Source organism: Lissotriton helveticus, chromosome 8 (genome assembly GCF_964261635.1).
Source record: "Lissotriton helveticus chromosome 8, aLisHel1.1, whole genome shotgun sequence".
NCBI classification, from domain to species: Eukaryota; Metazoa; Chordata; class Amphibia; order Caudata; family Salamandridae; genus Lissotriton; species Lissotriton helveticus.
The window spans coordinates 618,744,992-618,759,930 of record NC_136069.1 but is presented as its reverse complement, the minus strand read 5'-3'; the positions used below and the strand labels follow the sequence as shown (position 1 = coordinate 618,759,930).

At 46.5% G+C, this 14,939-nt stretch overlaps 1 protein-coding gene across 5 annotated transcripts in view; it reads left to right on the top strand.

The window, feature by feature from the left end:
* The window catches only part of MYCBP2 (MYC binding protein 2), a 1,909,483-nt gene that overhangs the window by 555,476 nt on the left and 1,339,068 nt on the right, over nucleotides 1-14,939 (top strand). For all 5 annotated transcript variants that reach the window (XM_078657470.1, XM_078657469.1, XM_078657471.1 and 2 more), the window contains one exon: nucleotides 7,629-7,712. In XM_078657470.1, the coding sequence (XP_078513596.1) occupies nucleotides 7,629-7,712 (84 nt within the window). The remainder of the gene's footprint in view (nucleotides 1-7,628; nucleotides 7,713-14,939) is intronic.

The following is a 14,939-nucleotide window of genomic DNA, read 5'->3' as shown; positions in this document are numbered from 1 at the left end:
CTGCTCAGCAGGTACAGCCACCAAATGCACGAGTGGGAGATACATCCATCAGTACTCCACCCGTACTTCCAGCAGTGGGGTCATACAGAGATAGACCTTTTTGCCACAAGGGAAAACGGAAAATGCCAACACTTTGCCGCCAGGTTCCCTCACCCACAGTCGCAGGGCAATGCGATATGGATGAACTGGTCAGGCAGATTTGTGTACGCTTTTCCCCCAGCACCTCTCATACCGCTGGTGGCACGAAAGCTAAAGCAACACTCTGACACTCATCCTGGTTGCTCCAACGTGGGCACGCCAACCATGGTACACCACGTTTCTAGAACTCTCCGTGGTACCGCATCAAAGGCTGCACCTCACGCCCAGACTTTTGACGCAGAGCCATGGCGACATTCAGCACCCAGACCCGCAACAGCTCAACCTGGCGATCTGGCTCCTGAAGTCTTAGAATTTGGCTACCTTAACTTGCCTCCCGACTGCATGGATATCATACGGGAGGCAAGAAAGCCCACCACCAGAGCTTGCTATGCAGCAAAATGGAAGCGGTTTGTCATTTACTGTACAGAACACAACATCAACCCGCTAGATGCATCCACTCACAACATCATCTGTTATTTGTTACATCTTTACAAATGCAAGCTGGCGTATGCTTCCATTCGGATACACTTATCCGCCATAGCAGCTTATCTCCAAAACAGGCAGCATCTCTCCGTTTTTAGAGTGCCTGCCCCATTAAAGCCTTCCTAGAAGGACTGAAACGGGTCATCCCTCCCAGGACCCCGCCAGCTCCTGTATGGAACCTTAATGTGGTCCTCACCAGGCTGATGGGCCCACCTTTTTTTTTTTTTTTTTTTTTTAAAACCTTTATTATCAGAAAAGTCATACAAATACAGACCTACAACCCCCAGGGCCGGTCAGTAATAATCCGCAACACAGTCGAAAACAGTACAAGGCCCATCAACCCCTGGGATCAATCGCAATGTGTACACGTCAATAAACAGGGTTGGCGGCTGTAAGGGGATAATAAAAAGGTTTCACATTTTATGTTTTAAACAAAACAACACAGAAACAAAGTCCGAGGTAAGATTGTTGTCGAAGTGACCATCTCCACCAGCAGGGGGGGGGAAAGCCAGCCAAGAAGGCTGGTCTAAAGAAGGATAAGTCCTAAGGGGGTGGAAAGAAGGGCCAAGATTGGACAAGCAGACTGTGTGGTATAGGAGAAGGATGCATGGAAAGCGAGGTCACGGAGACAGAGGGGTAGCAACGGAATCTACGGAGGGGGGGGGTACGAATCTCTCCTCGATACGCATTCCACCGACCCCACACCTTACCCCATTTCCTAGGACTACCACGGGCAGTATACACCGTTTTCTCCCTAAACATACACCAATCCATGCATTCCATCCATGCCGATGCCGAGGGTGCCCTCTGGGACCCCCACAATTGGGCTATGTCCCTTTTGGCGATCATGTTGCCTAGGGTGGGGGCCCACCTTTTGAGCCTCTGCATTCATGCGAGGTTCAGTTTTTAACATGGAAAGTGGCTTTTCTAATAGCCATTACGTCTCTGCGACGTGTTAGTGAGCTCCAGGCGCTCACTGTCCAAGAGCCATTCATACAAATTCACTCGAACAGGGTGGTGCTGCGCACTAACCCTAAATTTCTTCCTAAGGTGGTTTCACAGTTCCATGTCAATCAGACCATTGAACTGCCCGCGTTCTTACAAAACCCAGAGACAGTAGCCGAAAGAATGCTCCACACTCTTGACGTCAAACGAGCTTTGATGTACTACATCGATAGGACCAAGGATTTTAGGAAGACACAACAACTCTTTGTTGCCTTTTCGGCCCAGCACAAAGGCAACCCCATTTCCAAAGCAGGTATAGCCAGGTGGATCGTTAAGTGTATTCAAATTTGCTATCACAAGGCTAAGCGCACTTTAACGGTCCCCCCCCAGAGCCCACTCCACCCGCAAGTTGGGGGCCTCCATGGCTTTCCTTGGTAATATCCCTTTGGAAGACATTTGTAGAGCAGCCACATGGTCTACACCACACACATTTACTAAACACGACTGTGTAGATGTGCACTCCAAGCAGCTGTAGGGCAGGCTGTTCTTAAGACACTTTTTCAAACGTCTGCAGCTGGCACAGGCGGCCACCGTTAATGGAGGGACTGCTATATATTCTATGCTATAGATATGAATTCAGCAGCCCACCTGCCTCGAACTGAATATGCTACTTACCAGTATGCATCTGTTCTTGGCATGTAGGGCTGCTGACATTCATATCGCCGCCCTCCTCCCCGGCGCCTGTAGCGGCTGCAGAATTCAAACTTACTCTTAGCATGGTCACCGCTCACACTGTTACACTCCATCTTCGCCACAATGGCTAAAAACAATCTGGGGATGGAGTCGATGCCCATGCGCACTGTAGTCCAGGGGAGGAGCCACCTATCTTGTGATACTTCGAAGACTCTTCCAGGACAACAATGTGCAATCATCCGGACCCAACACTAGGCGGCGATCTATGCTATAGATATGAATGTCAGCAGCCCTACATGCCAAGAACAGATGCATACTGGTAAGTAGCATATTCATTTTATGTATAGGATAAGCTATTCCCACGGATTGTGTTGAAAGAAGCGTTGACTCGTTTAGATTGTCCTATTGATATCCCATATTTATCAAGACAAATAGAAGTCTCTCTTTAGTGGCACTGTATGGTTGCCTTTGAGCACGATCCTTATTTCATTTTACTGCCACCTCCACTCGCTTAATATGCTGGGCATGTTATTGACCTTTGATCCAGAGGGTCTGATACAGGCAATAGTTGGATTCCTTATGTTAACTCCTATGTAGGGCGTTTTCCCCTTGGAGTGTTATATTAAGGTGTTTCACATTAAAATCTTTAATTTGGATCTCTCAATAGAGTTTATGGCTGCTCCCGCAACCCTGAGCATATACTTCATGAGTAGTTGGGGTCAATATTTCCTGTTTCCTATAATGATTGTGGTTCAACCATTCTTTGATTGATCTACAGTAGACGAGAAGATGTATTCATGGCTCTTGTAATATCTTGCACTATGATAAAAATCTGGCCTCACTTTACAGTTTATTTAAACCAGATTGCCGTGGGTAGAGATGGCCTCTTCTATTCGGAGTAAAATAATGTGAAGGCGTCACTATATCTGCCCCCGAGACGAATGTAGATTCTGGCCCAGTAAGTGGCTCTCTGATAAAAAGGAGAACGTGCTTCCCTTCTTTGGAGTTCAGGTATAATGTTTGTTTTCCATTTTCGCCTATTAAGGTCAAGTTTCCCCTGTAATAATTAGAGTTCAGGTGGCTGCAAGCTCCTGCGAGGTATCGTCTGTGGCTTATGTCCACGTTCTTGAGACCCAGTACTAGTACATATTTCCACCAAGGGATTATCACTTCTACTTGTCAAGAGTACCCTATTCCCCTGGCCTGGTCAAAGGGGTCCCTCTAATTTCTTTTACACCTCATGGTGTTAGAGCCTTTGTGCTCTCGGAGGTGAGAAACAAAATCTGCTTCACACTTCCCCCTGACAGGTACAAGAACACTTGGCGGTGAGCCTCAACGGCTCTCAGCTTGTGATGTGCTGATTTGGGCATCTCCAACTATTAGAGACAATTAGTAACTAGAGTAGGCGTGTCCACCGTAGCCTGGCACACCCCTAGAGTCGCCGAGAGCTGAGTTGAAACCCTCTCTTAAAAATTCTCCATTTTGAATTGCAGAATTAGGCTCCATAGGAACAGAGATGTGCCCCTCTCCCCTAAGTGAGGGGGTAGCCAAAGGGTGTAGTCACCCTAGGGGACAGTAGGCATTGGCTACTGCCCCTGACCTCAGTAACGCCCTCAGATTCGATGAGCTAAGAAGGACCGAAGAGCCGTGGAGCAGTGGAGAAGACAATTGACTTGTCCCCAGCCTTTCTGGCCTGTCTCCTCCTCCAGTGACTTCGTTTCAGGAGGCAGGCATGGCCTCAAGAACCCAGGAGGCCCTGTGGAATCTATGACAAAGAATCTGGTCTTCCGTGGTCACTGGATTTGTCCAGCCAAGAAACCAACACAAGGACTCCGGATGGAGGCAGGATCCGTGACACTTGCACCACTCTGCACCCGACACCTACGACCAACCCAGTGAAGCCTCCCTGGCAATCCTGTCCCGGGATCCAGCATTGGACGACCTCTCCTGATCTCCCCCTCGACGCCTGCAGCCTGAACCTGAAGGGTCCCCCCAACCAGATCTGGTGAGAAACGGGACGTTGGAAAACACCCCTGCACCCGCAACCCCTCGGCCTTGGTGTGCCCAACCGGCGGTGTCCCGGCATCTCCCTACTATCCAACTTACTCTCCAGTCGTTGAATACCTCCAGAACCAAGCCTGCAGCCGTTTTCCCCAACTCAGGATCTCCATAGATTTTAACGGGGTCCCCTCTGACGCCACCTTTGCACTCTGCCCCTGAGCCGCTGGTGGTGCAGTGTCCGTGCTCTTGGGTGGCCCCTCCAGAACTGATCTTAACCCCCAGGGCATGTGTCCTTGAACCGCAGGTACTTACCTGTAACCAGTGCCTCTTCGAGGTGCCCTCAGCCTCCATAGGATAACATTGGGCCCAGTGACATCTACACTAGGCCGCCCCAGTGCCACTGCTGGTGCAGTACCTACTTTGGTCAAACCCAGTGTTTGCCAAAATCCCCGGAGACTGAACCTGAGAACCGCTTACTTACCTGTAAATTACTCACCTGTCCTAGTCCCATAGGGTTGCATTTGTCTTTCACTGTATTGTACCAAGTATGATCCTGCATACAAAGTATCTTTCTGTATTGAAAAGCATTTCATGCACATGCAAAGTATTGTTGATAGTATACAAAACCTATTGCCAATAATTGATAGTATTGAATAAGTCTGCTTACCTGTAACTGAGTTAAACTTTGTTCCTAGAAATAAAAGTAACAAAAGTAATATTTTTCTAAAACCTTTGGCATGAAGTCAGTCATTGAGTGTGTATTCCTGCCTTGTATGAATACCTACACCAAATGCATTCACACTACCCTCTGATAAGCCTAACTGGTCAGCCCAGCTACTACTAAATTGAGAGTAGGGTATTACCTCCTTTATCCTCTGCAGTATCTTTGGGTACTCACTGGACTCTATGCACTCTATACCTCTTTTTGGTATAGTATACACGGTGCCAGCTTCCTACAAGCATCATTTGTTTGGATCTTTGAGTTCACAAAATTAATGTAGGTTCTCTGCATGTACATTGTAATCAGACTTGTGTAGTCTTTATTTGGCATTTAGTATTTTTGTTCATCTTCTCATTTATGTGTTTCCGCATTGATGTTAATTTTATGCATTGTAAGACCGCAATGAACATGGAATGTACAAACAATCCAATGTGGTATGATGGCCTCCAGATTATTTACAGTTGTCCTTCCGACTGTACACACCAATGTTTGTTGACAGTGAATGACACTGCAGGCGTTGATGATTTAAAACTGAAAATATAACCAGTGTTCGTAGTTCTATTTATTTCACAAAACAAGCATATATATCGTTGCCATTTCATAGGAGAGCAAATAGACTTAATCGATCACTGCTTAATTTGTGCATATTTCAGAAGCTGAGATTCATAAACCGTTCTCAAAGACCCTTAGATTTTGTCTCACTTTGCATGCACATAGAGCAATAGCTTTCTTAGGATTCTATGCTGCTTGATAGTGAGCATAATGGTAATGCACATGTAGTTTCTTCTCTATCATTGCGATGATTTTTTAATACGCCCACGTTCTTTTCTACTGTGTTCATCCTGAAATAATCAGATAAGGATCACATCTATAACGAATCACGCATCAAAATACAATACTATTCTTTATAAATTGCCTTAAACATATTTTTCACCATTGTCCATCATGTTCCAAAAATCGTATTTTACCAGAGAATTGTAAAACATTTCACTGAGAATGGACATTTGTGTTCTTTTTTTAGGTTGAACCTAGGCAGCACGCATAAGCTGTCTTCAAGACATGCTCTATTAACTCTGTGGGCTTACAGCCCGCCCACAGCTTTTGATTTGCTTATGCTATTGCACTTTAAAAAATGTTGCTTCTGTGTGGTTACGGTTTGTTTGTCCCCAGGCAAGCACGTATTCCTGAATCACACTGAATGACCCAGTGTGTAGTAACTGTATAGCCCTTCAATCCCTGGTGGCTCATCACCCATGATAATATGCTGCATGGTTAAACACTTATAAGGTTCCAAAGGCAAGACCTTTTGGCTATGCCAATGCTTGTTATATTTTCTCGTCTTCTATACAGTAAAGTGTTTAAAAACAGTTTCATTGTGTGGCATTTATAGAGCCTCCACAGAGGTACACATTTATGTTTGAGAAGTATTGGGTTCAGCCAAAGCATTTATGTCCCATTTCAGTATGTAACAGTTGAAAGTGATGGCTTTTCCATTAGATGTTGAAAAATATTTAGCTTGAAGAAATTTCACATCACCCCCATCCTGATGTAACTTAATTGGTTCCATTTGCTGGCCCGTACCATCTTCAAAACCAACTGCTTCATATACACAGCAGGCCCAAATGGCACCCCTGCTTATCTGGCAGATGATCTCTAGTGGTTCTCGGCACACCCGCTGCCTGGACTCCCATCTCACTACAGACTAAGAAGTGTGAAAATAAGACAACAGGCCTTTCCCATTTATCCACCCAGGATCTGGAACAACATCCTCTTACTTATCAGGACTCCCCCAAATCTGCTCCAGTTTAGCAAAGAATTGAAGTATCACCTCTTTAACCGCACCCATGCGGTGCATTTTCCCGCTGTGCGCTGGAAAATTCAAAAAACCACTTTACATGACGAGCTGAGCTCGTCATGAGCGTCGAAGGGGTTAAAGAAGACTACATCACAGTGTAACTGTCCACAGCCCAGCTTCCTCTCATATAAGTCATTGACTTTACACTTGCCCACGTACAGTGCTCTGCTTCCATTTAGTTAGGTTGGCACTATAGAAATAACATATATATATATATATATATATATATATATTGTGAAAAGCAATTGCGATGTGGATCAACCTCTGATTAGACCAAGGCAATTGTGAAGTTGTTGTTTCTGCAGACTTTGTCGTGGCTCTGGCATGGCATTTTTTATTTTTAAATAGAGAATGTGTTGACTTTAAATGGCTGCTGTATCCTACCATGTTTGTATCCCTGCTGTCACATATTTTGAGGGGCTTGTGCTGCAACAGGCACCAATTTACCGGTTTAAAAAAATGTAATGGACAATATCACCCATATATATCCTACACCAACATTCAGCTTCAAACATTTCTGTTTATTTGCTACACTCTTGGTCCACCACACCTGGGAATTTAGCGGGCTGATGCCATCTACCAATATCCCTACTCTGAGCATTGTACTAAGCCCATTGTGTAGGAGTCCATTAAGGTTTAGATGTCCTCAGCACTGCACAGGCTAAGGTAGAGCACTTAGATAAGCCAGGTTACTCCAGCTTGTTGGGAGTGCTGTACCACCCTTTGTAGACTAATGAGAATCTAGAATGTTTTTTAACAGATTGTTGTCAAAATAATTATATGCTGTTTCAGGGTTGTGTTTCAGTTTAAAAGCTCAAAGAAGTCCAACAATGGCACAGATGTCAACGCTGGGCAGATACCTCAACTATTGTACAGGTAATTGCTAATTACAGCTAATGTTGTTAGAAGTAACTTTTGTGTAAATCAGTGTGTTCATTCATATGTATACTGTTATTGAAGTTTGTTTGCCAGCATGTTCACTCATTGTTCAGAGTTCTCGAAAGAAAGCGCTCCTATAATGATCATAAATGTGAAATGAAGTTGATAAAAATAGGTGTATTTTTGTTTTTGAGAATCAAGCATTACTTTTGTGCCCACATCAGTTTGAACATGTGTTAATTCAAAATAGGCTATGCAGCTAATAATGTCCTTCATATCTTCTTGATGTGTTTTGTTTTCACAGTATCTGAGCGATTGGTGATATTTGTGCTGTTAAACTGTGACCTTTCTTGTATCTCAAAAATATTTAAGTTGGTATTCTTTGTATCCAAATTATAGAGGTGAAAGGCAGAAATGATAGAATATTTGAATATTTTTTTTACATTTTTAATGAAGTAGCCTAATGCCAGATTGCTAACTTGTAGATTGCGTGGCCACTAGAAGGCCCTGAAGTGCTCCATTGGCAGGGATATTTTAGCAGTGATACCAGAATTAACATCCTCCTACATATATGCCTTGCTGCACCAACAATTTAACTGCGGCACTGTGCTATTTTATTCATTTGTTGCCTCTTTGGAATTATGCTTTGCCTGAAGACTTCAGGTTTCAAACCCTCAAAGAATCATGGTCAGTGATAGGATTTCAGAAACCACAGGTTAGTCACTTAGACCCTTCGATGTGTACTTTACGTGGAAATGGAGAGCCTACTGATTAAGGCATCAAATGCTAGGTAAATGCGAAATAACTTCCAATGCCTGCTGCGGATTTCTTGAGCCAGAAATATTTGTATCAGTTAGGTGTAGGAGTTCAAAACAAGCATGAACTTCAACTGGATTCCCTTGTTGTTTATCGGAGATTGCCACAGGGTGGGATCATTTTTAGCTTTTTACATGAAGTCTTCCACCAGAAAAATAAATAGTTTCCAGTTATAAGTATGGGACATAGCATGTCCTGTAGACTGTGTGGCACATGATGGAGTATGGGGTAGGTGTTATGTTGAACATCAGACACTTTCATGGTTTATTCTTATCTTTATTAGGGGACGTTCCATCTTCTGTGCACATTTTTACAATGGGTAGAAAAACATTATAGCTAAAGCTGATGAGAGACACTAATTTTAAAATTATGAAGTCCTCGGCTGAACCACTGGCTCTCTTCAATACAGGAGAGCATTTAATACAGAAGTTCAAGACAGATTTTTTGTTAGTAATCTGTAAGACACAAATTGCCCTTTTTGCACTGTGTATCCTATTGCATGCAGAGGTGCTCCATTGAGTGAAGCCCAGAATGCTGACCCAGCTTATCACATGGGGTCCGGATCACAAAGGTCCTGATATTGGAAGGAGATTGCCTTAGGCAGGCGGACCTTTCAGATTATAGCCTTAGGATGCCGGCTTTGAAAGGAAAGAAATTTTATGTGTGCAATGCACCGTACTGTTAATGCAGATTTTGTCTCAAGCATTGGTCTGCTGCTCATTATGTCAATTCCATAGATGGTTATCAATCAATCAATCAAATGAGCTTTATTCGATTTCAAGTAGTAAAATCATACATGCATAAAAACAAATTCATCATCTAATAACACGATCTAAATACATCTATGTACAACAATCCACTAGGTTGCACTAGTAATTTCATACTATACTTTCAGACATATGATTCATTATTTGGAAAGATTATCGAGTGAACTCTCCCCGGAGTTCACCAATTGTTAACTTTCCTGATCCTTATTACATTCTTTAAAAATCCCGCCATCAAGCCAATACAATAAAACTGTCCAGCATCTGTAAGTAAATAAAAGCAGGATGACATTGCCTCCACCCTCCCTTTTTTTAGTAGTGGTTTTAACCATCTTTGCCTTTCAGTAAGGTAAAACTTACAAAATAAAACCACGTGGATCGTACTTTGTTGTGATACGTTGTCACACGGGCAGTGACATACGTTTCTTGACCAGTCATTAATATTTGGGTAAGTGGTCTCGGGGGAGATGGGAGGAGGCATCGCCATCATCCACAGGGACACCATCCGCATCACGACCAACACCGACGACACCCTAACCACCGCCGAACACCTGCACTTCCAGATCCACACCGACCTGAAGACCACCCTCAGAGGCACCCTGATCTACCGACCCCCGGGACCACGCACACGATTCAGCGAGGACATCGCCGACTTCATCAGCCCGCATGCCCTCCCCTCCGCCGACTACATCCTCCTGGGGGACCTCAACTTCCACCTGGAGAACAGCGACCACAACACCACCACCCTGCTCGACAACCTCGCCAACCTCGGACTCAAGCAGCTGGTGTCCACCCCCACCCACCTCGCCGGACACACACTCGACGCCGTCTTCTCATCCAGCAAAGACATCGCCTTCAGTCACGCAACAGAACTCCACTGGACGGACCACAGCTGCGTCCACTTCACCTTCAAAAGAACGACGATCCACCACCACCAGCAGCAGGTTGCCCGAAGAAGCTGGAACAAGATCACAGCCGACCAGCTCACCGCCTCCCTGAACCAGCACCCTCCTGCCAGCTCAGCGAACCCCAGCCAGGCCGCCGACAACCTCACGAAGTGGATCAGCAACTGCGCGGATGAACTCGCCCCTCTGAGGGCCCCGCCCAGCAGACCCGGCAGCAGAAAAACCCCTTGGTTCACCGACGAACTCAAGAGCTCCAAGAAGAACTGCCGAGCCCTCGAGAAAGTATGGAGAAGGGAACCAACAATGGACAACATGACCACCCTCAAGCTCGCCACCCGGAAACACCACCAACTGATCCGCGCCACCAAGAAAAACGCATACAAGGACCGGCTGGACAACAACGCACACAACTGCAAGGAACTCTTCAACATCGTGAAAGAGCTCTCCAACGCCGGAAACAACGACATCACCCCGTCGCAAGACCTCTGCAACTCCCTCGCCTCCTACTTCCACAACAAGATCGCGGACATACACAACAGCTTCAGCATCCAACCGACGCACGCCACAACCGCAGCAACGCCACCCACCACCACCCTCCGCGCCTGGACTCCGATCAGCACCGAAGACACCATCCGCACAATGAACTCCGTCCACTCCGGATCTCCGACCGACCCCTGCCCTCACCACGTCTTCAACAAGGCCGACGTCGTCATCGCACCCCACCTGCGGGACATTATCAACACCTCCTTCGACACCGCCACCTTCCCGGAGAGCTGGAAGCACGCAGAACTCAGCGCTCTACTCAAGGAACCGACAGCGGACCCCACCGAACTCAAGAATTACCGTCCCATCTCGCTCCTCCCGTTCCCGGCCAAAGTCATCGAAAAGACCGTCAACAAACAGCTGGCCGCCTTCCTCGAGACGAATGGATCCCTCGACCCCTCACAGTCCGGCTTCCGAGCCAACCACAGCACCGAAACCGCCCTCATCGCCGCCACCGATGACATCCGAACCCTGATGGACAACGGAGAAACAGCGGCCCTCATCCTCCTGGACCTCTCCGCGGCATTCGACACTGTCTGCCACCGCACCCTAGTGCAGCGCCTCAGCAACATCGGAATCCAGGAGAAGGCACTGGAATGGATCACCTCCTTCCTCGACGGAAGAACACAGAGAGTCCGCCTACCACCGTACAAATCAGAGGCCACCGAAGTCATCTGCGGCGTCCCTCAAGGATCGTCGTTGAGTCCCACCCTCTTCAACGTCTACATGAGCCCCCTCGCGGCCATCGCACGCCAACACAACCTCAACATAATCTCATACGCCGACGACACCCAGCTGATCCTCTCCCTGACCAATGACCCCGCCGCCGCCAGAGCCAACCTGCACGAAGGGATGAGAGATGTAGCCGAGTGGATGACGACCAGCCGCCTGAAACTGAACTCAGACAAGACGGAGGTCCTCATCCTGGGCTCCTCGCCCTCCGCCTGGGACGACTCCTGGTGGCCCCCCGTCCTGGGCACCGCACCCAAACCGACGGACCACGCACGCAACCTGGGCTTCATCCTGGACTCCTCCCTCTCCATGACCAGACAAGTCAACGCCGTCTCCTCGTCATGCTTCAACATCCTACGCATGCTACGGAAGATCTTCTGGTGGATCCCCACCGAGACCAGGAAGACTGTCACCCAGGCCCTCGTCACCAGCCGACTGGACTACGGCAACGCCCTCTACGCCGGAACCACCGCCAAGCTCCAGAAGAGACTCCAGCGGATCCAGAACGCCTCAGCCAGACTCATCCTCGACATCCCACGAAACAGCCACATCTCCGGACATCTGAGAGACCTGCACTGGCTCCCCGTCAACAAAAGAATCACCTTCCGCCTCCTCACCCACGCACACAAAGCCCTACACGACCAAGGCCCGAGCTACCTCAACAACCGAATCAACTTCTACGCTCCCAAGCGCCACCTCAGATCATCCAGCCACGCCCTCGCCGCCGTCCCACGCATCAGAAGAGCGACAACAGGAGGAAGGTCCTTCTCCTACCTGGCCGCCAAGACCTGGAACTCCCTCCCGACCGACCTGCGCCTGACCCAAGACCACCTCTCCTTCAGGAAGAAGCTCAAGACCTGGCTATTCGAGCAGTAACGGCACCCCCCCCCCTCCTAGCGCCTTGAGACCCTACGGGTGAGTAGTGCGCTCTATAAATGTATTGATTGAATGATTGATTGTGGTCAGATGGTGGAGAGTCCCAAATCTAAATCTGGTCAAGAGAAATCTTTTGTATCTGCTCTGTACGTATTGCAAGTATGGTTGGATGCTACACATGGTTGTAATCAGCTGATGTTTGATCACTGTTGGTTTGTTCAAGGCAAGAGCTAGCCTATTATCTTCTAGATGGGCCATAATGATTCCTTTAAACTCTTTACGTTTAATGACATTCAAACTTTCAGGCAGGGAAAAATATTCGGGGTGGCTGATATCATGCATAAGATCTTCCACATATTTTAGCCATAGAATTTTACGTGCATTATCAAGTTTCATGGCATCCCTCATTATATCCCTATTTAGGGTAGTACAAATTCTATGCCATAAGAGGGATGGCTGGGCCCTAATCAGGTCAGAGATGTGTGTGACTCCCAGCTCAGAATGGCAATTAAAAACAGATGCGTTAATTGGAATGCTCAATAGAGACCTCAAAAAGCATTTTCAGTACGCTGGATTAGGGTACAGTCTTGGAATCCCCGGATTCCTGCCCCGTAAAGGGCTAAACTCCCACATTTTGCACGGGAAATCCTCAGCATGATTTCCAAAGGCCTTTCCCCTAACTTTTTTGAAAAGTTAAAAAGGGCCGCTATAGACTTCATGTATAAAAGATTCCTTGCCTTAACCGCTGGTGCCCAGGAACCTATCCTGTCAAACAGCACACCCAAACAATTACATGAATGGATAGTTTCAACTTCGCTCCACCCCCCCCCCCCCCCCCCCCACACCCACCCACCCCACCCCCGCCTGGAATTTTCTTAATTTATTTTGAGTTGCTCTGCAGGCCATTACAAAACTTTTCTTGGCATTCAATCTCAAGCCAAGCCTATCCATAAAGATAGAATAAAATGAAAGCGCCCTCTGTAGGCCAATTTGACTGCGGGCCATAAGCACAGCATCATCGGCGTAAAGGAGGGATGCGATGGGGTGAGAATTTACATATGGCGGGTCCCTAGTATGTGACACCAACCCCTGCTCCAAAGCGTTGGTATATAAAGAAAACAGGAGTGGTGCCAACACACATCCCTGCCTTACGCCTTGTTCAATTTTAAATGGGGCTGTGCACTCTCCCATACTTCCATAGCAGACCTTTGTCGTGGCTCCAATATAAAGATACTTTAAAAATTGAATTAAAACAGGATCAACATTTAGTTCCTTTAGCACCCCCCATAACTTGTTGTGGTCTATACGGTCAAAAGCTGCGGAGAGGTCTACAAAGGCCAAATAAAGCTGTTCAGATTTTGCCCTAGTATATTTACCAATTAAAATACTTAAATTTAAAATCTGCTCGTTTGTACCTAAACCTGCCCTAACGTCATATTGGACGTCGCTTAAGATCTCTTCTTCTTCGGTCCATCCCTGCTAACGATCTAAAATAATCCTGCCTGCAAACTTCATTAAAGAATCCAACAAAGATATTGGACGGTAGCAGGCAGGATCATTTCAATCTCCCTTTTTAAAAATGGGGACTATAATTGATTCGGACCATGTTTTAATGAAACCTCTCTTGCAACATCCTTGCAATACTCTGGTTAAAATGGGGCCCCAGACCTCCAAGTTTGACTTGTAGAGGTCGATTGGTATCCCGTCGGGACCGGCTGCCTTTCCACTCTTACTAGCTTTAATTACGGCATTAACGTCCTGCAACGAGATATCAAGTTTAATAGGGACGAATGATTGGTCGGTAGATGTTTATCAATAATCTGCATGACTTAATTGGAATAGATCAGCTTCTATCCTCACCAGTGAGCAGTCCACCTATTGGAAGTTTGGCGTTGCCCCTTTCACACTCGTGTCTTTCATTACTCTAGACCAACGGGTACTGAATATTTCAGAAGGTCTTCCGTTGAACCTCCATACAACTCACAAATGTGATCACATCAAAAGATAATGGGAGCACTTTTGTGTGTTTGCTATGCACTTAAAAAGGCTTTTGCTAATATAATGCTTAACTCACTTGAACTTTACTCTAGTTCCCACTCTTTCCTCCAAAAATTACAAAATATTTTCTAGAACAGCTGCAAAAAAATATTCAATAACTTCTCCAAGAATATATCAAATTGGGTGTACATACAGAAGGCTAGGGTTTTACTCTAGGAATTTCTGTCCCCGAAAAGACTTGGGGCTGAGGGCCTACCCCAGACCTCTGAGGCTTTAGCCCATTCCCTTTTGCAGACACATTTCCCTAAGCAACCAATGGGACTGGTTAACATGTATAGACTCCAGTATTACTTGGAATGTACAGACCTCCAACATGCCTGTTTGTATTACCCCATGGGGAAGCAACATCATTAGGATTTAAAGTTTGCCATAATGTGGTCTCCATCAGCATAGATGCACTCCATTCCTGTATGTGTGGATGGGTGGGTGCGTGTAGGTGCTGTGTGCAACAGCCTCCTAGCGTGCATGAACTTCACTCTTACTTCAAGGACTCACTGATAAAGGCCCTGACTATGGAGGAAACTTACACC